The sequence below is a fragment of the Bos grunniens genome, chromosome 17 (assembly GCF_055505025.1).
Source record: "Bos grunniens cultivar Pamir isolate PY7600 chromosome 17, Bosgru_T2T1.0, whole genome shotgun sequence".
NCBI lineage: Eukaryota > Metazoa > Chordata > Mammalia > Artiodactyla > Bovidae > Bos > Bos grunniens.
Window position 1 is genome coordinate 61,690,282 of NC_141181.1, and position 27,214 is coordinate 61,717,495.

At 54.7% G+C, this 27,214-nt stretch overlaps 2 protein-coding genes across 37 annotated transcripts in view; one reads left to right on the plus strand and one right to left on the minus strand.

Moving 5' to 3' along the window:
- The window catches only part of TPCN1 (two pore segment channel 1), a 60,559-nt gene extending 49,212 nt beyond the window's left edge, over positions 1-11,347 (plus strand). For 17 of the 25 annotated variants that reach the window (XM_086348091.1, XM_086348090.1, XM_086348082.1 and 14 more), the window contains 11 exons: positions 1,021-1,093; positions 2,391-2,498; positions 2,805-2,876; positions 3,361-3,450; positions 4,712-4,827; positions 5,533-5,579; positions 6,141-6,209; positions 6,380-6,464; positions 7,225-7,364; positions 7,899-7,979; positions 8,826-11,347. In XM_086348091.1, the coding sequence (XP_086204217.1) occupies positions 1,021-1,093; positions 2,391-2,498; positions 2,805-2,876; positions 3,361-3,450; positions 4,712-4,827; positions 5,533-5,579; positions 6,141-6,209; positions 6,380-6,464; positions 7,225-7,364; positions 7,899-7,979; positions 8,826-8,939 (995 nt within the window). In that variant the 3' untranslated portion in view covers positions 8,940-11,347. Of the gene's footprint in view, positions 1-1,020; positions 1,094-2,390; positions 2,499-2,804; positions 2,877-3,117; positions 3,451-4,664; positions 4,828-5,532; positions 5,580-6,140; positions 6,210-6,379; positions 6,465-7,224; positions 7,365-7,898; positions 7,980-8,825 lie in introns of those variants that run through there. The other 8 variants (XR_015144604.1, XR_015144602.1, XR_015144597.1 and 5 more) reach the window with 6 other exon arrangements.
- A 223-nt stretch (positions 11,348-11,570) lies between these two features.
- The window catches only part of SLC8B1 (solute carrier family 8 member B1), a 47,957-nt gene continuing 32,313 nt past the window's right edge, over positions 11,571-27,214 (minus strand). For 3 of the 12 annotated variants that reach the window (XM_086348110.1, XM_086348104.1, XM_086348105.1), the window contains 8 exons: positions 25,378-25,437; positions 24,950-25,080; positions 23,086-23,227; positions 20,238-20,428; positions 18,251-18,404; positions 17,098-17,178; positions 15,643-15,707; positions 11,571-12,743 (listed from right to left, as the gene is read on the minus strand). In XM_086348110.1, coding sequence (XP_086204236.1) covers positions 12,546-12,743; positions 15,643-15,707; positions 17,098-17,178; positions 18,251-18,404; positions 20,238-20,428; positions 23,086-23,227; positions 24,950-25,080; positions 25,378-25,437 — 1,022 coding nt within the window. In that variant the 3' untranslated portion in view covers positions 11,571-12,545. Of the gene's footprint in view, positions 12,744-15,642; positions 15,708-17,097; positions 17,179-18,250; positions 19,983-20,237; positions 20,429-21,269; positions 21,630-23,085; positions 23,228-24,949; positions 25,081-25,377; positions 25,438-27,214 lie in introns of those variants that run through there. The other 9 variants (XR_015144605.1, XM_086348106.1, XR_015144606.1 and 6 more) reach the window with 9 other exon arrangements.

The following is a 27,214-nucleotide window of genomic DNA, read 5'->3' on the forward strand; positions in this document are numbered from 1 at the left end:
CTGGCTCTTCTCTAAAGCAGGGAAGTGTCAGCAGCAGGGAAGCAAAAATTGAGTCTGATTCTCCCCCGTCCCTGTTCTAAACTCTTTGGTGGTTGCCCACTGCCCTTTGGACCAAGTCCCTGTGCTGGGCGTGACTCACAGGGCCACGGGGGCCCCTTCAGCCTTCATTTGAGGCCTCATCTGTCACCAGCACCACCCCGCCTTGTCCCCCAGAACACATCCTACTCCCCAGGACCCCCTGCCCTCTCTTACCCCTGGGCCTCTGCCTGGGTGTCTCCTCTGCCAGTGCACTCATCCCCTTACCACACCCCTCTGCCTGACACTCCTCTCCCCCCATCATGTCTAAACATTAGACATGACTAGTAATGCCGTGTCCCAAATTGTTTTCATTCTTCTTAAAAAGTGGGACTTCAACTGCCTTGATCAGTACCCTCTGGCGTCCTCTGCGGAGTTCAGAGTAGCATAGGGACTCAGCACACACACTCGGGTCAGAGGGCCCTGGGGGTCCATTCCCGGCTGTGCCTCTCGTGTGACCCGAAGTCCCCTCCCCAGCTCCCCCTTCACCTCCTCCTTTCATCATGTTCCAGGGACTCCCACCTTCCTTCTGCCTCTTAAGCAGGCCAAGACCACATCTAGGCTGGCCCCTGATTGTTTCAAATGTAACACCTCCCCCAGTGTAACATACTCATTCCCTGTCTTCCTCTAAACTCTAAGCACCCAGTGCAATGCCTGGCACGGAAGTCATGCTCAGGAAATATCTGTCAGATGGACAGACAGTGCCTGGCACCCCCCGCCCCCAGACAGCGGGAGCACATGCTGGTCTTGTTAGCAGGCGGCCCTGGGTGGGCAGCATCTGGGCCTGGCCCTGCTCCAGGGCCCACACTTTCACTGCGGGCGCAGGTGGGATGTGGGTGTCTGCAGGACACACGACCAGACCTTAGGAGAGTCCTGAGAAGAGACAGGCCAGGTGTGGGGGAGGCCACAGTAGGGCCCCTGCTCACTGCCTCCTCCTGCTCACAGTCTACGCGGTAGAGCTGTTCCTGAAAGTTGCCGGCCTGGGCCCCATTGAGTACCTGTCCTCAGGATGGAACCTGTGAGTACAGAGCATGTGTCGCTCCTTTTTTTTTTTTAATATTTATTTATTTGACTGTGGAGGGTCTTAGTTGTGGCGCCCAGCGTCTTCAGTCTTTGCAGCATGTGGGATCTAGTTCCCTGACCAGGGATTGAACACAGGCCCCCTGCCTCGGGAGCAAGGAGTTCTAGCCCCTGGACCACCAAGGAAGTCCCCAGAGCATGTTTCTCAACCACGTCAGAAACTCTGATGAAAGCCACTGGCCCTCTCCCTCCTCACCCACCACCAGAAGGTCCGAGGCCAGCTTGGGTCTCTGTCTCCTGGAGGGGTTCTGCCTGTGGCTCTGGGCACTGCTGGGGTCAGGCCCTCATCTTCTTCCCTGGGACCACCCCACCTGTCCCTCCTGGATGAGGCCTCTTGGGGGGTCCTTAGGCCGGCTGGCTCTTTCTGAGTCACCGAACCCCACACCCCTCCCTGACAACTAAGCTCTCTCATCCTCCATGAAAACCAAAGCACTCACAGAGGAGGTGGCACGCAGCCTGATGCATGGTCACCATTGAGCTGGAGGCCCCTCTCCCTGTTCCAGAGGCCCCAAGAGGTCGCTCACTGCCCACGAAAGTTAACTCACCTGCAAAGTCAGGCCACGCTCATGTGGTCTCCGGTCATGAGAGTGAAATAGGTTAATAAGTAGGGAGGAGCTGGGCAGAGCAGCAGGTTGTGGTTGGCAGGTGCAGGGCCTTAATATGTATCTGGGGGGGGGGGGCGGTCCTCTATCCTGCGTGGGGGGGAGCTGGCCTCAGGGGGCCTCCACTGTGGTCCTGCCCCACCCACAGTCCCTTCACCAGGGTCACTGGTGTATCCCGTGTCTGCCGTGAGACCTTCAGGAAAGGCTTTCCAACCCCCGAGGGGCGTACTGTTGACTGAGAGGCCCAGTGACGCCAGCCTCAGAGACACCCGACGGCAGCAGGAAGCTGGCCGGCTGCGGGGCCTGCACCTGCCTTTGCGGTGGTTTGGTGTGTGGGCTCCAATCATCACGTGTGCTCAGAGTCATAACCAGAGCGCCACAACCTCTGAGGGTCCATGGGGACCCTCTGAGCCCCTACTGCACCTCAGCACTGATTTTTTGAGTCTCTTGTCAAGAAAACCCTCCCTTGCTCTCAACTTTCCCCTGGCCACCACCGTAGGAAATGGTACACGTTTGTAGGAACCTGGGGACGTTGTCCCTTACCAGCTGGGGGGTCCCCCTAGAGTGGGGGAGCCTGGGGGGGTGGGCTGAGCGGACCTCCACTTCTCTTCCTCCTTCCTTCCCCATCCCCAGGTTCGACTTCTCCGTCACAGCCTTTGCCTTCCTGGGACTGCTGGCTCTGGCCTTCAACATGGAGCCCTTCTACTTCATAGTGGTCCTGCGTCCCCTCCAGCTGCTGAGGTGACAGCAGGGCTGGGTCTGGTGGGCGGGCAGTGACCAGACGGAGCCCGAAGGCTCACCGGCTGGGTGTCAGAGGTGGCCCGTCCCGTCCTGCCCCCAACGTCCTGGCACTGCCACCGCCCTTCCCAGGGTGCCAGTCACCTAAGCCAAGTGGCCAGCTGGTGACTGGGGGAGAGGAGGCACTCAGGGGGCAGAGAGGCCCGGGGCCTGCCCTGACCCCACCCCCCGGTGCAGTGTACTGGCCAGGCTGCAGCCACGCCTGGCATCTGCAAGTGACCTGGCCGGCCTCCCTCTTCCCTCACTCAGGTTGTTTAAGCTGAAGAAGCGTTACCGCAACGTGCTGGACACCATGTTTGAGCTGCTGCCCCGGATGGCCAGGTAGCGCCCTGACTCTGAGCCCCTAGGGCCAGGTGCCCTGAGGCTTGTGCCCTCTCGGGGCGGGCAGCTGGGTGGATTGTTGTGGGGGGTGGTGGAGGGGCGAGGAGGAGTCCTGGAAAGGACAGACATCTAGGTTGACCACCACCGGTCTCCCTGGCTCCACTTGTCTTCACTGAGCCGTCTGAGATAGGGAGGGCGGGGAGCTGTCAGCTTCACTTACCACCTGTGTCTGCCTTCACAGGTAAGGGGTGACTTGCTGGTTGAGGGGTGTCTGGTGCGAGAGTCCTCACCCCGGCCATTCTTCCACCCGCCGACCTGAATCCGAGGCCCCTCCCCTGCAGGCACTCTCCGGCTGGCGCACCTGGCTAGGGGCACGCGTCTCCCCTCAGTCAGCTCGGGGGTCTGCAGTGCTGGGGCCGCTGGGCGAGCTGGGCTCTCCTGCCGGGCCCTCGATCACCCTGTGCCTTCTGACCCTCCTCCCCAGCCTGGGCCTGACTCTGCTCATCTTCTACTACTCCTTCGCCATCGTGGGCATGGAATTCTTCTATGGAATCCTCTACCCCAACTGCTGCAAGTGAGTTCACGGCCGGGGCCCCCTGGGGGCAGCCTGCGTTCCTGGAGGGTCCCAGATGGGACTGGCACAGCCATCTGATTCCCCCAGGACCCGACTCCCGAAGCCACCGCACCCATTACAGCCCTGGGATCGCTGTGCTGAGCTTCCAGGGCTTGTCAGTCCAGTGCAGCAGCTAGGGGAGGGGCCTCTCTGAAGCGAGGACATTGAGCCCGTCACCCCGTCCCCCAGGCAGGCTCAGGGAGCCTCTCCCCCAACAGGCCTCCGTCAGCTTTCCCTTCATGCTGAACACTGGAGGCTGCTCCGCTGCTGGAGTGCAGGCCAGGGGCCCGTGGCTTCCTCCTCCTTGTCCCTGGGGTGGCTGGGGCCACAGGCAGACAGGTCAGCTAGGGTCCTGACAGGATGAGACAGATACACGCAGGAAGGACAGAGAGTGGGTAACACAACCTCCCGTGATCCCTTCCTTCCTCCCAGGCCCCCATGACGCATCCAGTATTCTCTTCAGAATCCGTCCTTGTAGCTTCAAGCACTGATAGATAAAGGTCCCAGAGCCGCTGGCAGCATGCTGGGCTAGGAATCAGAGCCCATAGTAGTGGGTCACAGATCTTAGGGCACACCAGAACCCCCAGGGCAGCTGCTTAAAAGTGCAAACTCTAGACCCCACCCTGTCAGGCGCTGCCCTCTGAACAAGCTCCTTGGGGGCCCAAGGACCAAACGTGTCAAAACATCAGCGTGAGGTATAGCAGATGAGCCATAAAAAGGCTGGAAGGGAAGTAGCAAGTAAGCTCTCAGAACAGGGGCGACTGCTTAGAACAGAAGAGAATACAGTGCTCCGGCCAGGTGCGGGGGAGCCCCGTGAGGAGTGGGCCTCTCTCCAGGCTCTGCTGGCACCCGGCCTCCAGACCACACCGCAGACTGGTGGGTGGGGACGGGGTGGAGGAGTTGCCTAGAGGAGGTACTGTCTTTCTCTCCCCTCCTGCAGCTGCTGAGAGGGAGAAGGTCTTAGCCAGCAGCAGAGAAATGCCAAGTGGAGGAGGATGTGGGGGGCGAGTCCGGGGGTTCCCACCAGCACCCTGGGGACTCCCCTTGAGACAGGAAGACAGGCAAGAGAGCTAGGGGTTGGGGGTGGTGGGTGCTGGGCAGGAAACCAGGCTGGTCCAGGCCAGATGCTCCTCGGTCAGACCTTGGTTTCTTTAAATTTTCTGTCCTCTGTCAAGGTGACCGACTGTCTTGTAACCTTCCCCCTACCCGTCTCCCCGGCCAGTACAAGCACAGTGGCAGACGCCTACCGCTGGCTGAACCACTCCGTGGGCAACAGGACCGTCGTGGAGGAGGGCTATTACTATCTCAATAATTTTGACAACATCCTGAACAGCTTTGGTGAGTACAGGAAGCCCAGGCGGGGGTGGCACCCACAGGTCCCAGGTGCCGGGGAGTGCAGCTGGCCGAGGCCTCCCCCTCCCCAGGGCATGTGCCACGCTTGCTCAAGTCCTCTCTGGCCCCCACGGAGCGTCTGGTTTGCCACCCCAGGGCTCACTTGGTCGCCAGGTTTTCCTGCATCTGCTGTCCCTTTCCCAGCATTGGGGAGCAGCAGAGCTCCTCGCTTGGCTGGGAGGGGTACAGCCTGATGCTGGGGAGCCACCCCCCGTGTCACGGGGGTGCCCAGCCACAGTACCCTGTGCCACCCAGGCCAGGCCCACGCAGCTCTGCTCCTGGCTTCCACGGAAAAGCTGGGAGGGCAGGGGGCCACGGAGGGATGGGGCCTTGCCAGACACAGCTTTCTCAGAACATCCCCTCATGACATCCTAGACTGAGGAAGGTCTGGGGGGCTCTTCCTCAGGATCCCCACTGCAGCATCTCGAGCTGCTGAGGCAAAAGACGCACGCTTTGGGGGCCAGGCCGAGACGGGACCACTTCCTATGGGGGAGGCGCTCTGGAAGGGTCTTGGCCGCTCTCTCTCGAGCTCACAGCCCAGGCTGGCAGACAAGTGCCTGGTACCCAGGATAGGTGGAGAGAGGCCACTGACCCCACTTTGCAAAAGCGGGTCTGATCAAGACGCTTCTGTCTCTCCCTTCTGTTTGGCAGTGACCTTGTTCGAGCTCACGGTTGTCAACAACTGGTACATCATCATGGTAAGGACCTCCCCGTCAGCTCTTGGGGGGTCTGCCCACCATTCTGAGGCTAGGTCTCCCTCACCCAGCCCCGCGTGGGGTGCATTGCTCTCCTGTCCCCCACAGGGGGCGGGGTTCTGTGGGGAGACCAGGATATAGGCTGAATCCCGGGGCCACCCCACCATTAGCTGAACGTGGCCTTGTTCCCCACCCTCTCTGCACATCCCTCACCAGCCAGGAGAGGCCAGGCAGCCTGTGGTCTCTGTCCTGCTACCACCGCTGTGGGGGAAACTTGCCAATCAAGGAACAGTGTGGCCAAGGTGCTTGGTTGGTTTTTCCCATCCTTTAAATTCTTCCAAAGGCTGCCCGCCTTAGTCCCAAGCCATTAGCTGTGGGTGGGGAGGCGTCCAGGCCTAAGGAGCACAGAGGAGTTTTTGCACCCAAGAAGCCATTGGCCTCCTTTGTCTCCGCAACTGAAGGCAAATCAGGAAGGGTCTGTAAAGAGCGGGGGCCATGAAGAAAGCTGGTAGACAGCGCATCCCCGCCCCCGCTCGCTCACCGCCTGCTCCCCTCCGTCTGCAGGAAGGTGTCACCTCCCAGACCTCGCACTGGAGCCGCCTCTACTTCATGACCTTCTACATCGTGACCATGGTAGGTCGGGGGCCGCAGAGTGCCCGCCGTCCTCTGCCTTCACAAGCCGCCTCCTCACCCGGTGCAGTTCGGGGAGAAGGGGGCCGGGGATACATCTGGCCGGGCTCTGGGGCCCCATCGCAACTCACATCCCCCCATTCCTCTCGCCTCCTCTCCCTGTGCCTGGCCAGGTGGTGATGACCATCATTGTGGCCTTCATCCTCGAAGCCTTTGTCTTCCGAATGAACTACAGCCGCAAGAACCAGGACTCGGAAGGTTGGTGCAGGTGTCTGCCACTTGTCTTTCTGTCCAGCTGTCAGCTTTTCAGCTGTCTGGATGTCCAGTCTTCTGGCAGTTCAGCTTATCAGTCTGGCTTATCTTTCTTGACCTCTTATTTGCATTATTTTCAAATACTTAATGACCAAAAAAAAGCTCAGGATCTCATCTTAAAAACCAGAACAATACAGGTCAGAGATTAAGACCCCAGCAGCCCTGTGTCCCACCTTTCGCATCTCCCAGACTGCTCACCCCTTAGCTCTTCCTTTTAGTTACCATCCCTGTGTTCCTAAACATGTTTGTCCTCTGGTTCTTGATTTAAACGATGTAAATACTGCGGGCCGCAGAGTCCATAGCAGCTTGACAAGCCTGGCTTCAGTGACTTGCCTCCCTTTTCCTGGGTTGCATGGCTTTCTGTGTACTGATCCTCTATTCTTTCCAGATTCTCCATCAAAACCACCACATCCCTATGGCTGCTTGTTTCCAAATCTCTGTCCTCTCAGGCCACCTGATCATTTCTTTCTGGCTCGGGGATGGCCTCCTGCAACCCTGTGTCCCCTGAATGCTGCTGGCCTGAGCAGCGCTCCTCACAGCAACTGAAGGGCAGGAACCGGGAGGGATGGAGTGCTAGGTGGTAGGGGCGACATGGGGGATTGGATCCTGCAGATCCAGGGAACCTTAAGCCCCCCACAGGGGCAGCAGGGAGGCTGGCTAAACCATACCAAGCCAGGCGCCTTCCCACCGCTCTGCCCTCCCGCAGTGGACGACGGCATCACCCTGGAGAAGGAGCTCTCCAAAGACGAGCTGGTCGCAGTTCTGAAGCTCTACAGGGAGGCAGGCGGAGCCAACTCAGACATTGCCCAGCTGCTCAAGATCCTCTCCCAGCTGGAGAGATACGAGGTGGGGAGCCCCAGGGCCTCGTCCGAAGGAGCTCAGTGCAAACCCTCCCCCACTGTCCATCCCCTGAGAGAGAGAGAGAGAGTTTGTGTCTGTCTGGTTTGTCTGTCTGTCTGTCTGTCTGTGCTGGGCCTTAGTTGCGGCACAGACTTAGTTGCCCCGAGGCATGTGAGATCTCAGTTCCCCAACCAAGGATCAAACCCACAGCCCCTGCATTGGAAGATGGATTCTTAGCCACTGGTTGGTGTTTAGTTGCTCAGTCGTGTCCAACTCTTTGCAGCCCCATGGACTATAGCCCGCTAGGCTCCCCTGTCCATGGGATTCTCCCAGAAAGAATACTGGAGTGGGTTGCCATTTCCTTCTCCAGCTTAATCACTGGACCACCAGGGAAGTCCCCTGTCCCCACAGGTTTTAGTGATTTTTGGGGGGAGAGGGGGGCACCTTTGCAGAAGCCAGAGGAGCAGGTGAGTCCTGCTGAAGCCGGGCACCAGGGCCCAGACTCGGGTGGGTCCCTGTAACCTCTCCATTCTTCCCCAGCAAAATACCTTGGTGTTTCTGGGACGGAGATCAAGGACCAAAAGCGACCTGAGCCTAAAGATGTACCAAGAGGAGATTCAGGTAGGAGCACCCCCCGACCGCGCTGCAAGCTCCTCCTGCCTGGGAGTGGTCCTCCCCACTGCTGGGCAGGGGCTGATCTCCAGTCCCCGTCTTGAGTTGTGGGGCGTGCTTGGTGGGGAGTTCTGGGATTATCTGTTGGAACCACCACCAGTGGTGCTTCAGGGCTCAGCCTTGAACCCTTGAAGCATTAGTTCCCCAACACAGGTAGCCCCCTATCTGCTCTTCCGCATCTGACCTCATCTCCTTCTCATCCTCTGAGCCAGAACCGAGAAGGAAACATGCACAGCAGGAGACACACAGGGCAGAGGGAGCGGGGTGGGGTGGTTCCTGGCCGGCTTGCCAGGACCAGCCTCTTCGAAGAGGGGAGTTAGGAGGTGCATGAAACTTCATGGAACTTTACACAACTTGTGAGCTCCAGGTTTTCGGGTGTAAGATAAGGACACCCAGCTCAAAGGGGATATACCATGGAATGTTGGGGGGGCCACGTCTCTTTGTGAACCACACAGATTGCGTTCACAAGTAAACGGTAATTATTACCTGGGCCTCATTTACAAAGAGGATTGTGCAAAGCACATTGGACAAGGAGGTTTGCACACCTCTAATTAGAAAGGGAAAGACTGCACAGTAATTTTTCCACTTAGGGGCACAGTCAGCCTTTCCAGCAGGTCTGGGGTATGAGTGGTATTCAGTCCCAGTTGGGTGGCACGGGCAGCAGACTCTCTGCTGCTGCCCACAGCAGGCGGAGGGCCCAGTGCTGCCCGGCCTGGGTGACCCCCATCAGGCTGGGGTTAGCTGGCAGGACTGGGGCAGGACCCACTCAGCACCCTGTCTGCTCTCTTGCCTTAGGAGTGGTATGAGGAACATGCCCGCAAGCAGGAGGAACGACAGCTCAGCAGCTGCGTGGTCCCTGCCACCCAGCAGCCTCCAGGCAGCCGCCAGCGCTCCCAGACCATCACCTAAGCCCAGCCTGCAAAAGCCATCTCTTCTATGCAATAACACAATAGTATTATTTTACTACAATGTATCAAAGTAATGTATGTGTATATATGTATGTTATATATATGTATACACATCCATATATAGATGCACATATTTATATACAGAAAGGAGAAAAAGGCTGACAAGATGGGGTTTGGTTTATAATCGCCTTACCCTGTTTAACCCTGGAAGTCGGCTTCGTCTCGGGGGCGGTCAGGCCACCAAGAGCGGCTCTTAACGTGGAAGGCTCCAGAAGGCCCCTTCACAAGAGCACGTGAATAGACCTGCCAATCTCTGCAGGGCTGGCCTTCACAGTGGGCCCGCGTGCCTGTCGCACCGTCTTCCTGACGCTGCTCTCAGAATCCTTCCCTGCCCGGCAGCCTCCCCGCTGACCTGCCCTACGGCCCAGGGCTCCTGTGTCCTGCTTTGGGGACAAAACCACTTAGGAAGGAAAGAGCCCACATCCTCAGGATGGTATTTCTCCAGATGTGATGATCATGGAATGGGTGTTCCCTTGGGAAACCAGTACCCAGCAAGCACCTGCCGGAACGAGTGATCCGGGGCCATGGGTACTCCATGTGGTCAGATCTCAGCCAGCGCCGGGCGGTCAGAGATTCTGTATCCTGGCTCCATGAGCCTTCTCACCTACCGTAAGTTTTAACCCTTGTTGCTGAAAATGCTTCTAAGATGGTCCATAGGAGGAGAACAGGCCAGAGGCCAGGCCAGTGGCTACCACCCCAGACCAAGTCCTAAAGTGAACGGGCTTTCTCCTTAAATCCTTTTGCCTTGGGATTGTCCTGTTCAAGCAAAAACATATTTTGGTTAATTCAGGATTCTGCCAAAGACCGCAGCAGGTCCTTCACATGTGTGCGTGCTGAGGAAAGGGAACAAAAAGCACAGAGGCTCACCTCGGGCCATCCACGGCCGCCCAACTCGTTGGTCCCCTTGGCCAGCTCTGCCCTCACCTTGAGCAAGTCACTCCCCGTGGACTTGACTGAGGTGGGAGCAGGGACTCGGCTGGCTCCAAGGTTTCCCCATCCCAGGAGTAGGTTCAGATAGCCCCTCGGTTTCCCGGGGACCTTGGGCGAATCCTGAGATTGGAGTGCCTTCGGGGCGTGAATGCACGGCAGGCGGGGTTAGCAGTGGTGGCAGTGGTGGCTCCCGGGCTGCACACCCGGTGCAGGAGGCAGCATGCAGGGAGGACGGGGCAGGGGGAGGAGCCCCCGCTGGGCGTCCTGCTCCAACCGCAGCTCTCCAGCTGCCTCCGTGAGCTAGAAAGGCGGTAGGGGGCAGGGGTGGGGTGGAGTGCAGAGACTCCGCCCTCCCCGCATTCTCTTTCCAGCAGGGCAGGACCCGGCTCCCCTACCCATCTCCATGGCCAAGTCTTGACTGTGGCCTCGGAGGGTTGATCGCCAGAGCCAGCATCCCATAGCTCTGCCCCTCATCAGGGGAGGAGTGGTGGTGGTTTTGTTTTTTTTTTTTAAGCACAGCCCTTTAGGAAAACAAACCAATCACTGAGAACCACTGAGGTTTCCACCAGGAATCAGGAGACGGACATTGTCTTCCTCATCTCTGGAGAGCGACAGGCTGCTGTGGGCAGCTTGGCACCAGGCCCAGGCCTGGACCCCTTCCCCGCTCCAGAGAAGGAACTTTATTTGCACAACCGGGTGCCTTTTAGCTTTTATGTACTGAAATGGGCATTCTGGAAGCAGGAGGCAAGGGGCAGCCTTGAAAGGAGGGCATGAGTCCTCCGATTTCAGCATCTGCCCTCAGAAGGGGGTCCCAGGGAGGCTGAGTGTACCCCACGCCCACCCTCAGGGTGATGGCTGCTACCAGGAAGAGTGGAGTTGAGTCCAGGCTCCCCAGCCATCCTGCGAAAGGCCCTGTTTCAGTCAGGAACGGGCTGGAGGCCAAGGGGCAGCAGTGCGGATGGCCCGACCCCAGCCCCCCGTGGGCGCCCTCGTCACTGAGGCTAAGGACAGCTGCCCGTGGGGTCACGGGGGCTCCTCAGGCGGACCCTCCCACTCACACACAGGCCACCGAGCAGGGAGCGAGTGTCACTCAGGGCTGTGAGCTCACCCAGCTCAGACACTCTCACCTCAGCTTGGTGACACCGACGTGAGACGCGCCAGCCTGCTCTGGGTCCCTACCACCTATCAGTCAGCGTCTGATGGCCCTGTGCCGTGACCCAGCTTTGGGAGGGGGACGCCATCCGGCCCCTCCTCCTTGCTTCCCTCCCCTAACCCAGCCTTACTCCACACCACGTGACAATCATTTTGTATCGGTAGCGGGAACAACGCTGTAAGGTTTTGTACGTCGGCGATTTGTTACCTAGAAAACCCACCGTGCTGCGGATTTCTGGCATATTAATAAAGAGCCTCCGCTTTGTACGTGTGGCTGCCGCCTCGTGACTTCCAGCAGGCACCACGCAGTGGCTTCCATGATCGTGGGAAGCAGGAACAGGACCCAGCCGTGCCAGTCCATGGCACCACCTCAGCCCCACCCCTAGACGCGCCACAAAGTCCAGATCCGTCAGGCCCAAGAACCTTCGGCCCTGGATCCAACTGCCTGTCACCCTGGCCCGGGTTAAGAAGAACTAGTAACAGCTGGGTGTATGTTATTTTCTGTGTCCTTGAAATTTTAATAATTATGTTCATTGGAAGAAAAGACAGTTGAATCCCTTTACTGCTGGCCTAAGGCATCAAGCAAATGGAAAAAGGCTTATTAAAAAGGGGGTCACTGGCTGCCAGCAGGAAGGCACCCGGGAGTGCTCACCACCCTCCCAGAGCTTGCAGGCAGGGGAACCCCAGCCCAGGGCTCCCCCTGAGGTAGGCACCAGGCACCGTCAAACTGACTCCTGTTTTGCAGCTAGGGAAACCTCTGAAGTCAGCAGACAGTTCTAGAGGCAGAGCCTGAAGCTGCACCGTCTAATTTGGAGCCGCTGATGGGCCATTGCCACTGGCTGCCATTGTGGAGCAATACGTATTGTGATTACTTCCACCTTTTCCTTTTGGCTTTATCAGCATGGCGACTCAGAAATTCACAATTAGGGTCACGTCTCCTATTTCTGCTGGACGGTGTAGCTCCAAAACTCAGAACACTTTGTATGCTGACCCGACACAGGCTATCTGCCAGGTCTGAGTCACCCCGATTCCCTAAACCCTGGTTTGGCAGCCCTCTGAGCCCTGAGAAACGTTGCAAGAAGGCAGCAAGGGGTGACTAACCGCCTCCAGCCCTGAAGTCTTTGGGGTCTTCCCGAACCAGCCTGGAAGGCATCCAGGCTTCCCCCTTCGACCCAGACCCCGACCTTCAAAAGAGGCTCTGGAGGTAATGCAAGGAAGTCTTCCGCCTGCTGCTGGGACTCTGTCCACAGGGAAGCCCCGTCACCATAGTCCCAGAAACAACGTTTGACTGTCCTCACTGCGCACAGCAGTGACCTGGAATCTTTGGCAGATAGCACGGCCCCCACAAACCCACACCCCATTCACAGCTGGGGCCACGCGGGTTCTGCAGAAGGCACTTCGTCCTCCGTCTCACCGCCTGCAGTGACACCTCCCGACCGCCAGGCGGACCCTGACGCAGTGTCACTCACACAGTTTTCAAGTGAATCACTCCAAATTCAGTGAGCAGGGCCACCACGAGGAAGGTCAGGTAGAGGAGGAGCAGGCAGCAGCCATAAACTCGGCTCAGCTGGAAGCACTGCAGTGGGACCAAGACCAGGGAACAGACGAGGCTGAGGCCCAGGGTGCCCGCCAAGATCCACACCAACAGTCCGTCCGGCTCCAGCTGCAGGGGGGAACAGGGGAGAGAGGCTGGGTTACGGCAGCCGACAGTCAAACTGAGGTTTGAGGGCCCCTCGTTAGGGACCAGGGAGGGACTTTTGGCCTCCCTGTGAGACGGCTGCCCCAACTTGAAGTTCACTGTTTTTAAACCACCTGAACGTGAACGTGCGCATGCTCAGTTGTGTCCAACTCTTCTGTGACCCCCCAGGGACTGTAGCCCCCCAGGCTCCGCTGTCCATGGGGAATAGTCAGTCCCCTTCCCGCTTCTTTCCCCTCCAGACTTAGCACCTATCTAACACATATGCAAGGCTTAACCCTAGGCACTACGCTAGGTATTTCACACCCACCATGCCCTTTCAGCCCCCATCGTGTAAGGGGGCCTTCATGATGATCACAATCCGCAGTCGAGGAAACCGAGTATGGCTGGCCCTTGAACAGCACTGGTTTGAACTGCCTGAGTCCACGTGGGTGGGTTTCTTTCAACCCTAGTATCTGTACTTTCATTTCACAATCTTTAAGCCAGGGGGAAAAGTCCATGCTGGATTAGAGATCACAACATGTGGAATCCAAAGAGCTAGGGTTTGAGACTTCCTGCTGGTCCAGTGGCTAAGACGCCGCGCTTCCAATGCAGGGGGCCCAGGTTTGATCCCTGGTCAGGGAACTAGATCCCATATACCGCAATGAAGAGCTGGTATAGACAAATATTAAAAAAGAAAAACAGCTAGGGTTTGAGTCCTGATTCTATCCTAACTCTTTCAGTATCCTGCCCCTGGGCCATTCATTTATCAATTCCTTTGCTTTTGAGGCTGGAGAAGGAAATGGCAACCCACTCCAGTATTCTTGCTGGGGAAATCCCATGGACAGAGTAGCCTGGCGGGCTGCAGTCCATGGGGTCGAAAAGAGTCGGATACTCACTGTCACTCACTCACTTGCTTTTGAGGCAGAGACAGCACTATGCAGATTTGTGACGTGGGGCAGTCAGCACCCCTAATTCCTGCATTGTTCAAGGATCAACTGTAGTACGTGACAGAGCCCAAATCCGAAGTCCAAGCTCTTACCCTCCCCTGCCTTCCATACAGCAACATATGTCCACACAAATGTGTGGGTACACGTGTGCACCAAAAGCCCCGTGTATTCTGCAACCAGACGTGGGACCAGACAGTAGGTACATGTTTAAGAGCAACCTGTTTTTCAGCCAACAGTACAGCGCGGACTTCCTTCTGTGATGACCTCTTGTGATGCCCTGTGTCTTACGCAATCAACTGCACAAGCATTTCCAAAACTCAGCACAAAGGCAGAGGAAATGCCGACACACACTCCACAAGGAGCCAAAGGAAAGAAACAGGGCCCCCAGGGGGCCAACCCTGAAGCCTCATTATCTGGAGCTGTCTGAGAGTCAGGAATGAAAGGAACCTATTAAACCCAAGAGAAGTATAAACAAAATCTGCAGACAGAGGGTGTTTACCCCTTAGAAAAGTGAACTTTTCAAGCAGTAGCTATTTGGCTTATGGGTGTGGCCACTGTGAAAGGCCGGCCCACAGCCAGTTCATTACACATCATCCACACGGCTATTCAAGAACTAGCTGCCTCCTGCAAAAAGAGCTGGGCGACTTTGTTCCCATGAATGACTCCATCATTCAGCTGCACACCCAAGTGCTTCCACACGATTCGCCTTAAAACTGTCCCCTGGGCCACATGCCCCACCCCATCTTCATCCTTTTCTGGTCTGGCCTTGGAATTCGAGTCCCTGGGAATGTACACTCTGGGCAAATCTGGGTCACATCTGCCTTGCATGGGGCACTATGCAATATTTTCAAAGAGAAAAGTTCACCTGCTGCTGCTGCTAAGTCGCTTCAGTCGCGTCCGACTCTGTGCGACCCCATAGACGGCAGCCCACCAGGCTTTCCCGTCCCTGGGATTCTCCAGGCAAGAACACTGGAGTGGGTTGCCATTTCCTTCTCCAATGCAGGAAAGTGAAAAGTGAAAGTGAAGTCACTCAGTCGTGTCCGACTCCTAGCGACCCCATGGACTGCAGCCCACCAGGCTCCTCCATCCATGGGATTTGTCAGGCAAGAGTACTGGAGTGGGGTGTCACTGCCTTCTCTGAAAGCTCACCTAGGAATCCCAATTTCTTCTCCTCAAAAAAAGCTGGAAGATCTGGCCATAGGAGGCCCATCCAAGTCACCTACACAATTGGGTTACCTGCCCCCAAGTAGTGTTTTCTTGCTGGTGAACTGTCCCTCAAGGGTCCTAACCTTCATATGTCTCCAGGTAGTGTATTTACAAGTGCAGATTTCCAGCCCACCACCCCCTGGAATGCCGGGGTCAAGAGGTCTCATGTGCCCCCAGAGAATTTGCAGAGCCCCTTGAATCCACAGAGCCTCTTCTGCTCAGTGCATTTCAAATCTATGGAGGTTCCTCCCTTCTGGGGCTGTTGTCAACACTCTCATCCTGGCCTGTCCTCTCCCAACAGGGTTGGGATAAGGTGTTCAGCCTGGCCCTTATCTCGTGTGTGCTTATCCAGGAAGTTGGGAGGTGGGATCAACCCATTTCACAGGTGAAGAAGCTGAGACTTAGAGACCCTCAGAGTTCTACTTCAGTGAAAGTCCTATAACAAGACACTTCAGTGATGAGACCAAGACAGGAGTCCAGAGCCTTCCTGCCCCCTTCCCTCAAAGCTACATCTTATTAATAATTACTCCATGACCTTGCAAGGAAGACTTTTAACCCTATATACAAAATATTTTAAAGATATGATACAAATCAGACATCACACATTTAGACAAGTCCTCTCCCCAATAAGTGTAACCTACTGAGATGTGAATGGTCTCTGGTCCAGAGCGGGGAGGGGAAGAGAAGAGACCCTTATGAAGCAGCTCCTTGTTGAATCATCTGGTACTTACCTTCACCTCCACGTGGCTCCTGGAGATCTGGAGCAGGCAGCCCAGCCCCACTCCCACCAGCATATCTGCAGTCCAGTTCAGGAAGTCTGTTGGAATATAACACCCCATAACCCTGACTGAACACAGCCCACTGATCTTTCTGATCTCTGGCTGCAACCCACTCCGTTCCCTCAAAAGCCCTCTCTGAGGAAACCCTATCCTTAGCGCCTAAGAGTGTCCACTGTACATTCTGCCTCAATCTGTAAGGATCGCAGGAAGGGACAAACACCTGGGGCCTGGTGAGATGGAGAAAGAGAGTTCATGTGAAGTGACTGGGAGGACTGGTGATGGAGCATGGCACGGGGGACACTGCTCCAGCCAAGGCTCAATCCTTCCCACCCCAACCTGAGAGGTCAGGACAGGCCACAGCCCTACAGCCAGGAGCAGGTCACGGCAGGCAGCAGGCCGTGACAAATGGCAGGAGGCATCTGCACACGGGTCACATAGCTGGCACGTGGCAGTGCTGGAACTGGGACCCAAGACTGCTTGGATTCCAAGCCTTGCCTTTTTCACAGCCCTAGGCTGCCTGACCTTCTCTTTTCTATACAGACCAGGCAAATGAAAGACTACAGGACAATCCGGCCCACTGTCTGCTTTTATTAATAAAGTTTTATTGGGACAGTCAGGCCCATTCGTTCATGTATTGCCCATGACTGTTTTCACACTTCAGTAGAAGAGTTGAGGAGTGGCAAAAGAGTGCTATGGCCCACAAAATCTAAAATATGTACTCTCTGACCCTTTAAGAAAAAGTTTGCCAGAATTCCCTGGCGGTTCAATAGTTTAGAGTCTGCTTGCTAATGCAGAGGACGTGGGTTCGATCTCTGGTCCAGGAAGATTCCACACGCTGCAGGGCAACTAAGCCAGCGTGCCACAGCTACCAAGCCTGCATGCTGCAACTACCGAAGCCCATGCACCCTAGGGGCCATGCTCTGCAACACGAGAAGCCACTGCAGTAAGAAGCCTGTGTACCACAGCTAGAGTAGCTCTCACGCGCTGCAACTAGAGAAAGCCTGTGCAGCAGCAAAGACCCAGCACAGTCAAAAACAAGTAAATAATTAGGGGAAAAAAGAAAAAATGTGCCAACCCTGACATCTACAAGCCATGACATCTATGAGAGGGAGAGAGGTCTTCCACAAGCTTAGTGTGTGGGTACCTACTGATAAGACTTCTGCCCTAACAAGATGAACAGCTGCCGTCACTGCTGTTTACCAAGCACTTCTGTCACTTCATTCGATCTTTACAACAACCTATGAGGTCAGTCCTCTCAACACCCCCATTTTATAGATGAAAAAGCTGAGGCCCAAGCAGCCGAGGCACCTGCCCCAGGCGTTCCCGTGAAAGCCCGTCCAGAGGGGGAGGAATAGAGCCCACCCGTGGCTCCCAGCACTGAGGGAAGGGCCACCACAGAAAGGATACTGAAGATGATGCCACCGAAGCAGGCCGAGAACGCCATCCTCGGGTAGCCCTGACGGGCCAGCGTGAAATCTGAGAAGACATCTGTGTGGAAACAAGAGAAGGCCCTGAGCAGTGCGAGACTTCCCTGGCCCTTGTTGGTCACCAGTTCCTTCATTCTTACCCACAGTCATTCAGTCAACAAACACTGACGGACATCTGCCTGACTCTGACACTGGCTTGTCTGGGTGCTGTGGGCAGCCACATTGCCCCGTGAGACACAATTCCCTCCTTAATTCTTTTCACCTGCTTCTTTCCCACCAGGGGCAACCTCGTGGGTGTGACAAGCCAGCGCCAGTCTTTCACCCAGGTCCTGACCCTGCTGGCACAGTGCGCGTAGGATACGTCACTTCAGTCGTGTCCGACTCTGCAACCCCGTGGACTGTATGTGGCTTGCCAGGCTCCTCTGTCCGTGGAATTCTCCAGGCAAGAATACTGGAGTGCATTGCCATTTCCTCCTCCAGGGCATCTTCCCGACTCAGGAGTCAAACCTGTACCTCTTGTGTCTCCTGCATTAGCAGATGTGTTCTTTACCACTAGTACCACCTGGGAAGCCCCAGCATATACAGTACCTCTGTGCAAATTAGGAAAAGGGGCCCAAAAAGGTGAGTGGAAGGAGAGCTAGTTTTGGGGCCTTTGACTCCTTGTCAGCATGCCCTTGGGCCTTGTACAACCTGACTAACCGTACTTGGCAGCTCTAACTATGTATTGGATTGGCCAAAAAGTTCATTCTGCTTTTTCTTACTGTCAAATGGAAAACTCCAAATGAATTCTTTGGCTAACTCAATATGTATGCATGAATGCCTACCCATGCCACACCTATGGATATATTCTGCTGGTTGACTGCAATGAGCTCCATGTCCCTCCTGAACTCTGGGGAGCCATCAAGTATCTGTGCATCAGCGAGAAGAGAAGAGACTGGAGCTTCTACAGTCTCAGGTACAGTCCAGACCATCCCACCTGAAGCCCAGGGATGGTCACTCCAAAGACAGTAGGCATTGAGCGCTGCTGAGGGTGCATGTCCTGGAAGCCCTGCCCATATGTCATTCTGGCTGGGGGAGCAACGAGCAGTGAGGTAGCCGTGCTCCTTCCAGAAGCCCACCCGGCCCCGTGTCACCTCCAATGCTGTTCCCCCAGGCCAGCAGCGTGAGCCCCAGGACGGTGTTGCTCAGCCGGAATACCACGCCCAGGGACCGCAGGATGTTCACCACCTCTGTGGCAGCCGCGTTGATCCACAGGGCGCTGGTCAGGAAGCCCAGGAAAGCAAAGAGCTGGGGGAGGAAACGGGACACAGCCTCAGCGCCTCAGCTATAAAATGGGACGATCACAGTACCTACCTTGTGAGGGAGTCATGAGCATGAGTTAGTTGACGCAAAGCAGTTAGAGCCTGGCATACAGTAAGCACTCAATAAAATGCTAGCTCAGCATTACCATTTTGTCAAAAAGGGGCACATTACAGCTCTCATCAGGCTTCTAGTCAATGGACCAAATGCCACCCCGTCACCACAAAAAGGAACTCCATACTGTGCTCCCCAGCCCACCCAACCTTCCTCCCAGCCCCTGGAAACCACTCTGCTTTCTGTCTCTCTGGATGGTTTATTCTAGACACATCATAAAAACGGCTTCATACAGTATGTGGGCCTTTGTGACTGGCCTGTTTCACTCAGCATCATGGGTTCAAGGTGCATCCACCTTGGAGCATGTGTGAGTACTTCAAAGACTAGTAAGAAACACTGGCTAACGTTTCTCTGGCTTCCCTGGTGGCTCAGTGGTAAAGAATCTGCCTGCTAACCCAGGAGACACAGATTCAATCCCTGGGATGAGAAGATACCCTGGAGGAGGAAATAGCAACCCACTCCAGTATTCTTGCCTGGAGAAACCCATGGACAGGAGGAGCCTGGTGGGCTACTCCTGTCCATGGGTTGCTAAGAGTTGGACATGACTGAGTGACTAAAAAACAGCAACACTTCTCTAAATAATCAATTTGCTGAAAATTCAAATTCCTTTGGGTTCAAATTCAGAGTTTCTAAAAATAAAGACTAGAATTTTTAAAAGCAATAATTAGTTTAAACTTTAGGAAAAAATTCTCTGGACAAACTGCCTAAAAAATTATTTAGCATCCTGCAGAATGGAGAGCATGGTGGTAGGGGAAACACCCCCAAAGACAAAACAATTCCACCATTGGGATGTGATCATTACAAACTCAGGTGCTTTCCAGTTACAGTGGTGGAAAAGTCTGGTAGATCTTCCAAAAAGTGAACAAACAGTTTACATTTGACCTACTAGTTTCACTCCTAGGATGACACCTAAGAGAAATGAATCATTTCTACACAAAAAATCCTAAACCAATTCTAAACCATGGCAGCATTATTCATAATAGCTAAGAAGTGGGGGAAACTCCCTCCCAGGATTCATTCATGGATGAATGGATAAACAACATATGCTATGCCTGCACAATGGAATAGTCGTCCGCCATGAAAAGGAATGAAGTCCTGACACAGGCTACAACACGGACACACTTGAAAACATTGTTAAATGAAGGAGGGCAGGCCACAAAAAGTACGTATTGTGTGATTCCATGTATGTGAAATATACAGAACAGAAAAATCTGGAGGGACTGAAAGCAGCTGTGCTGGCCAGAGGGTGATGGGGGAGGACGGAGAGTGACTGTCAACAGGTTCAGGGCTTCTTTTTGTGGTGGTGAATCCCAAACTGTGATGGTTGTACAACTCCATGAATATAATGGAGTTGCCACTTCCTTCTCCGGGAGATCTTCCCGATCCAGAGAGTGAACCCAGGTCTCCTGCATTGCAGGCAGACTCTCTACCATCTGAGCCATCGGGGAAGTCCTATAAATATAATAAATACAGTTATTGTACACCTCAGGTGGGTGACTTGTATGTGTGTATGAATTGCAATTCAATAAAATGAAGTTGTTACCAAAAAAAAAAAAAAAGAGGAACTTGAACAGGCACAAAATCTCTTAAAAGTGGCCTTAAAGACCTGTTATCATGGAAAGTGATTAGTGGCCTAACAGTCCCAGGATATCTGCCTAGGAGACCTCAGCATCCCCCCTCCCAGTTTGGAGAGCCGAGGTTTCTTACCCAGTGAAACCTGGGGGGCTCGCTGTTGGACGTGGCAAAAAAGGTCACTGCAGCCAAGGCCGTGCCCGCAATCACCACCACGGCCCAGACGGGAAAGAGGCCACCTATCTCATAGACGCCATCTGCAGAGGGATGAGAAAGGGAGCTGGTCCTCTCCACGGCTTCAACTTGGCAGCTCCTCCTGGAAGCCCCTTGGCATGATGGAGAGGGTGTGGAGGGGATAAAACCCACAGATAAAACTCAAACAACTGTTTGGATATAAGGTAGAGACCACCTGTGTGCCCAGCCCTGTCCTAGGAACTTCAGAGAGACAGATAAATTGAAGACATAGCCCCCTGCCCTTGAGCTACTCACACTGGGAAGACAGACATGAAAAACAGACTCTCCAGCCTGAAGCTAAGATAGGAATGGCTAAGACCACTCACTCCTTCTATCCTTTCTCATGCCCAAGGCAGACATCACTGATCAACCATGCTGCTTCGGTCCACCCGAGCTTAAAGGGAGCACCCTCCAGCCAGGCATTACCAATGGATAGGCATGGCTCCATGAGATGACCTGTACAGTCGAACTCAACCTTACTAATTCTGGCTCTCTTGAGAAGTCTACTCTATGAACCAACCCACTACAAAGTTACAAAGGTTTTAGAGGTTTCATGTTAAAACACCTAAGGGAGGAAACCCTGCAGGCAGGCAGAACATTCTAGAAATTCCCATATACCATCCTTACATCACCAGTCTTAAAGGCAATGGATGATTCAATTGGCCAGACACATGTAACAAGACTTTTTCTTCTTTCTTTAGTCCAGCTCATGGGCTCATAAACATCAGTGCACTAAGGATAACATAAGGGGCTGAATATATAAAATCGTGCACATAATACACGGCAGGAGATTTTTGGGGGGCAATTTTGACGGATGTGACTTTCACTTGCAGAGCTGGCTTTGGAACTTGACACCTGGGTGAGAGGTCCTTTCTCTGTATTTCTCAGTCCTGTGCCGGAGGAATTTCAGGAGGAGACAGGGGCACGGGTTGGTGGCTGAGGATGTGAGCTGAGTTGTAAACAGAGGATGGCACAAGGGTTCCACGGGCAGAGGGAAGCGATGGAAGGGAAGGAGTTGAGCAGATTTGTGTCACCAAAAGCAGATAAAGGGCCGGGGAAGGTGGCTGGCTCAGGATCTCGGAGATCTCGAATGACGGCTGGGGGACGTGGCCTTTTTCCAAGAGGCACTGGGGAGCCCTGGAGGTCTTAGAGTGGGGGAGTGATCACAACATGTGACGAGTGGCACTTTAGAAAGATGGCTGTGGGGACTTCCCCGGTGATCCAGTGGTGAGACTGCTTCCACTGCTGGGGGCATGGGTTTGATCCCTGATTGGAGAACTAAGATCCTGCATGCTGGGTGGTGTGGAAAAAAAGAAGAAAGAGGGCTCTGAGGGTGGCCTTGAGAAGGAAGATGGAAGTTGGCAGTGAGATTAGGAGGTGTGACTGGCAGACATGTCACCTCCTTGGGCAGGTGACCCCCTGCTGGGCTGACCCCTGGATGGAGAGAACCCCCAGACCTTGGGCAGGGTGCCAAGTCTGGGGGTTCTCTCTATGCAGGGATCAACCTGGAAGGGGTCACAAACGCGTTAGCCCGAACCAGTCTTTCCCCAGCATGGACCTGCTACCACTAGACGGTGTTGGGGCAGGTGGACAAGGCACTAAATATCATAGAATCACATCTCCGTAAATGGATTCCATCTTCAGCACTCTCACAGTAACAGATTTAACTATCTTAAGTGTACTGGAAACAAGGCTGGTTTCCCATTGATGCCGGTGAAACAGATTCCTTTCCAGTACACTGAAGTTAAAAAAAAAAAAAAAAAAAGAACTGATTAAAGAAAAATATCAAATACAACAGTTTAGAATGGGAGAAAAATCAAGATGTTCTTGAATGTTGAATGCTTGGGAACCCTTCTCTTAAGAAGCCACAAGAATGATGAACCAAGTCCCCGGGGGACTGGAGAGGCAGGGCTGTCATGAACCAGCCCGCTGGCACCACTAGGGGGAGCCCTTCCCATCTCTGGGTTCACACTGACTCCTTTCTCAGCGACCACGTCTTCCCATAAATTGGAAGAGAAACAGAATTTGGCAGCCTTTTCATCCTGACGCTCATTAGCAAAAAAAAAACAAAAAAAAAGCCACACTCAGCCCTGTATTTGCTACCAAAACCATACCGCCACCTCCAGGAGATGCCCCTGGGTTGAGGGGCAGGAGCCCAGATGAGAGAGAGAGGACTGGGCAGCATGAGATACTCAAGTCAGACAACAGGAAGAACCTGAGCAGAAGGAGTGAGAAGATACCTGACAAGACTGGGCAGTGCTCTAGCCAAAACAGGTCAGAAAAGGAAAGCCTGGGGCAGACGGGGGAAGGCTCAAGGCCAGCGGGGACCACCCAGGTCACTCAGTAGGCAGTGGAGGGGTTTGTGAGGAGCTAGTCAGTGGGCACCAGCACTGGGGGCGGTGGGGACCTGCTTCTTCTCAGCTTCTGCCAGTTTTGCTGTTAGGAATGTGGCTCAGATTATCTTGAGAAATCCAGCTCTGGATTTTGACATCAACTCTGTAAATTTGGTAACGCAAGCAAATGTGCCAGAGGGCTGGATTTGGTCCAAGGGCCACCAGCGTGTCGCTCCTCTCTGGAGCCAGTGTGACCGGTGGACCACCGGAGGCTCGTGGCACAAGCACATATTAAGCGTCTACTGTATGTCCAGGACTGCCCCGCTGGTCCAGGGTCCCCTGGGGTGGCTGAGAAGAAAACTTCGGGAATGTGGGGAGGAGGGGGGTTGGGCCCGCCCGGGGGCAGGGATACTCACAGGCCCCCGACTGCAGGGTCAGGGTCAGGAACAGGGGGCTGATGACCAGGTGCAGGCAGTTGAGGGGCCGCTTCCAGTTCCTGTCCTCCTTGTCGGGGTCCATGACGGGGACGGTGAGGAGCAGCAGGAACTCCACGGGCAGCTGTCAAGTGCAGGAAGGCAGGAGGGTGAAGGCAGGGAGGCCTGGGCTTGGCCTCCGCCCTGAGCTCAGTCATTCAAGAACCAGGCTGGACTTCCCTGGTGGCTAAGAATCCGCCTGCCAATGCAGGGGACACGGGTTCGATCCTGGGTCCGAGAAGATCCCACAGGCCACGGGGCAACTAAGCCCGTGCGCCCTGAAGTCCACGCTCCGCAACAAGAGAAGCCACTGCATGAGCAGCCCGCACACCGTGACTAGGGAGTAGCCCCCGCTCAGGAAACTAGAGAAAGGCGCCCACAGCAATGAAGACCCGGTGCAACAATGAATCAATCAATTAACAAAAGAACAAGGTGCTACCACTGAAGCGCCCACCTGGAGCAGGCCCCCAGGCGCTTCCGACTGCTGCTGAACACACCGCCAACAACCCAGTGCTGGCCACTGCCAACACTCTGAAGAGGAACTCTTAGTTTTCCTACCTTTTGGATAAAGAAACTGAGGCTCAGAGAGGCTAAGAAACTTCTCCAAAGCCACACAGGCTGTGAAACCGGGCTACAGGGCCAGCTCTGACGGACTCGACACCTTGTGTTTTTAGCCAGCAACTAAACTAACAACAACACGTATGGAGTGCTTACCACATGCTAAGCACCAGAGTCAGTCCTTCACATAGGGTGTTCATCAAATTGTCACAACCACTGCGATAGGCTGGATTTGGTTCCCAACTCTTCAATCCCCCTCCACCCGTAACAGAACTGATCACCCCCACACTTTTGTCAAATGACTAGAGTCTGCCGAATATATGTCCCTGTCCCACTGATGTCGAACTTGGCCATGCCGCTTGCTTTGGCCAATGGGCGGTTGGTGAATGTGATGTGAACGAGGCATAAATTGTGCCTGGGGAGTCTGCCTTGGTCTCTTCTGCCAAGAAAACAGCATACTCCCACTGGCTCCAGAAGGAGATATGGGGCAGACCTGAAGCACCAACCAGAGTCATCTCAGATGACTGGATGAGAATAAATATTGTCATCATATGTCAGTGAGATGTTGGGGGCTGTTTTTTACACAGCACTGCTGCAGCACTAACTTACTGACACAAGGATTCCAGAAGAAAGGCGCTATCATTACCCCATTTCACAGTGGAGGAAGCTGAAGCTCAGAGCAATGAAGGGACTTGCCTGAGATCATGATATAGCCAGAGCTGTCCTGGGGTATAAGTATTAGTTGTTCATTATCTGCCCCCTGGGTCTGAGGAGGCCTGAAAGGTATCCATGGTGGAGGGCTAGGAGGTGAGGCCTCTGGCTTTTTGGGTCTGGGTGGTGGAAAGCACTGCAGTCCTGCCTCATGGAAACCAGCCTGCTCACATCCAGACCTCAGGAGACAGGTAGCCCAGGGAAGCAGTGAGGGGTCAGAAAAGTGCTATTTTAATCTCATTTAGACTCACTGTGACCCACACTCTCGCCTGCCCCAGTTCCTGGCTCTCAGCAGGGAGTCCCCAACCTCCTCTCTGTCCTTGGGAAGATGCTCCCCTTCCTTCTTTGCGGGGAGAAGTCTGAGCCATGCTCCATGACTCACATTCCCCACGGAGCCCCAGTCTCATGTATTTCCCCATCAAGTCCTCAGCAGAGTCCCCCACTCCGCCCCTGACTTCACTGCTCTGGAGAAGGCAGAGGGGCCACTGTCCTGTGCTGTCACCAAGTCAGGAGCCTGGCCCCAGGGTCCCCCCCTGACCTTGAACACCTTGAGGACCCTCCAGTACATGGGCTTGGTCCGCCACTTCCTGTAATCCAGGGGGTTGAGGGCCTGCACCAGGATCTGGGCCGTGGTCTCCGGGTACAGGAGCAGCGGCCGGTACTCCTCACCTGGGGGTGCAAGCGGGGAGAGGCAGGTGTCTGTGGCTGGCTCAGCCTCTGGGAAACCCTCTCCCTTCCCTCCCACCAGTGCCCTCAACCCCTGAGAAGAAGGAAAAAGCCCAGAGTCTGGTGGGGGGCGGGGAAGGCAAACCCAGCTCAGCCTGCTGTGAAAGGTGTTCATTGCCTCCTTCCTGAGAGGGGGGTGGGGTGGGGTGGGGGGGTTGCTGGATGGTTCCATTGCCCACCTCTCCAGCCCAGTCCAGCTGGCACCCCCACCCCAGCTGGACACAGAGCCCCTGGACTCACCATAGTCATAGCTATTGGTGTTAGAAGACATCCGTTCCTCTTCGGAATCTGACAGTATCTCTGTAGGAGAGAGAGGCGTTTCCCACGAGCCAGGTGGGGCGCCCAGCCCCTCCCACCATTATTCTAGGGTAGGGCACCTCTGGGACCGCTCAGTATTCAGGGTGCAAGTGTCCAGGCCCTCTCTGTATCGTGGACTTCTCAGCAATCACCCTGTATGCTCAGGAATTCTTACAGACTCAGGAAGTCTAACTCACAAAACATTTTCAAATATAGTGATGCAGCAGTAAGGTCAAATTTAATATGGCCATCTGAAGACAAAACTCAAACATTTACTGACTCCCACGTTGCACCTTTCAGAACTTGGAACCCGACATATTTTTCTTCTCCAGTCTGAAACTTTTCTCAGGAGTCCTCGGGATTAGAGGACCGAGCCCTTAAGAGAAAGGGTTCCCAAAAGGAAAATGGCTATTCTCAAGTGAAGAGCGCTAGCCCTGATTCTGCCTCTGTGTGACTCTCCAGGCCTCATTTTCCCCTTCTGTTCCAGCCCAGTGGGCTGCTGCTGCTGCCAAGTCACTTCAGTCGTGTCTGACTCTCTGCGACCCCATGGACTGCAGCCTATCAGGCTTCTCCGTCCCTGGGATTCTCCAGGCAAGAACACTGGAGTGGGTTGCCATTTCCTTCTCCAATGCATGAAAGTGGAAAGTGAAAGTGAAGTCGCTCAGTCGTGTCCAACTCTTAGCGACTCCACGGACTGCACTCCACCAGGCTCCTCCATCCATGGGATTTTCCAGGCAACAGTACTGGAGTGGGGTGCCATTGCCTTCTCCCGCCCAGTGGGCTAGGATGGGTTTAAAAGAGAGCACAGGGTACTATGTGCTAAACTCTGAAGGCCCAGTGGATAAAGAGAAGAGAGAAAAATCATGGTAGACTTCCTGTAGGAGGAGTCACCAACACGTGTGCCACCACCTCAGGAGATGATACAGTCCGGCCCTCTGGAAGCTCACAGTCCAATGGACAGAAACATAAGCAAATTAATAACAGAATGGAGAGATAAAGGCCGTACTGGGGTGAGTCTGAAAGCTTGTGCAAGCCCAGAAGAGACACCTGGGGGTCTCTGCAGAGCTCCCTCCAGGCTGAGTCCTTAAGTCTTTTCAGAAGGACACACCATGGAAAAGGGACAGCACACACAAAGCCTGGAGATAGCCAGAGGGAGCGTGACCTGTTCAGGGAGGTGGGGGTGGCCCTGCACAGCTGGGGAGTGGAGTCTGGGGTGTGAATGAGTTTGGAGAAGAAAGCTGAGGCCCAGCACAAATGGCAACAGATCACGGGCAAGGTTCTCAGGCTCACATGCCGAAGAGGGCCAAGCACGTCGTGGGACCACGCGAAAGAGGCTTGAGGGAAGAATTCTGGTTTCCCAACATAATCAGATCTGTACATGTCAGGGCTGACGACAGAGAGCACTGGGGACTGGGGTAAATGGGGGAACCATGTCTTTTCCTAAGGCAGAAGCCCCATTCAGCTCGAGACATGTATCTATATATGTGTGTGGGGTGTGTGTGTGTGTGTGTGTGCATGCGCTCATTTGTGTCCAATTCTTTGCAACCCCATGGACTGTAGCCCACCAGGCTCGTTCGTCTGTCCATGGGATTTCCCAGGCAAGAATGCTGCAGTGGGTAGCCATTTCCTTCTCCAGGGGATCTTCCTGACCCAGGGATCAAACCCACATCTCTGGGGTCTCCTGCATTGGCAGGTGGATTCTTCACCACTGCGCCACCTGGGAAGCCTGTGGGTTGTATGTGTGTATGTATTTGTGAATGTGTATTTGTATGTGTTGTGT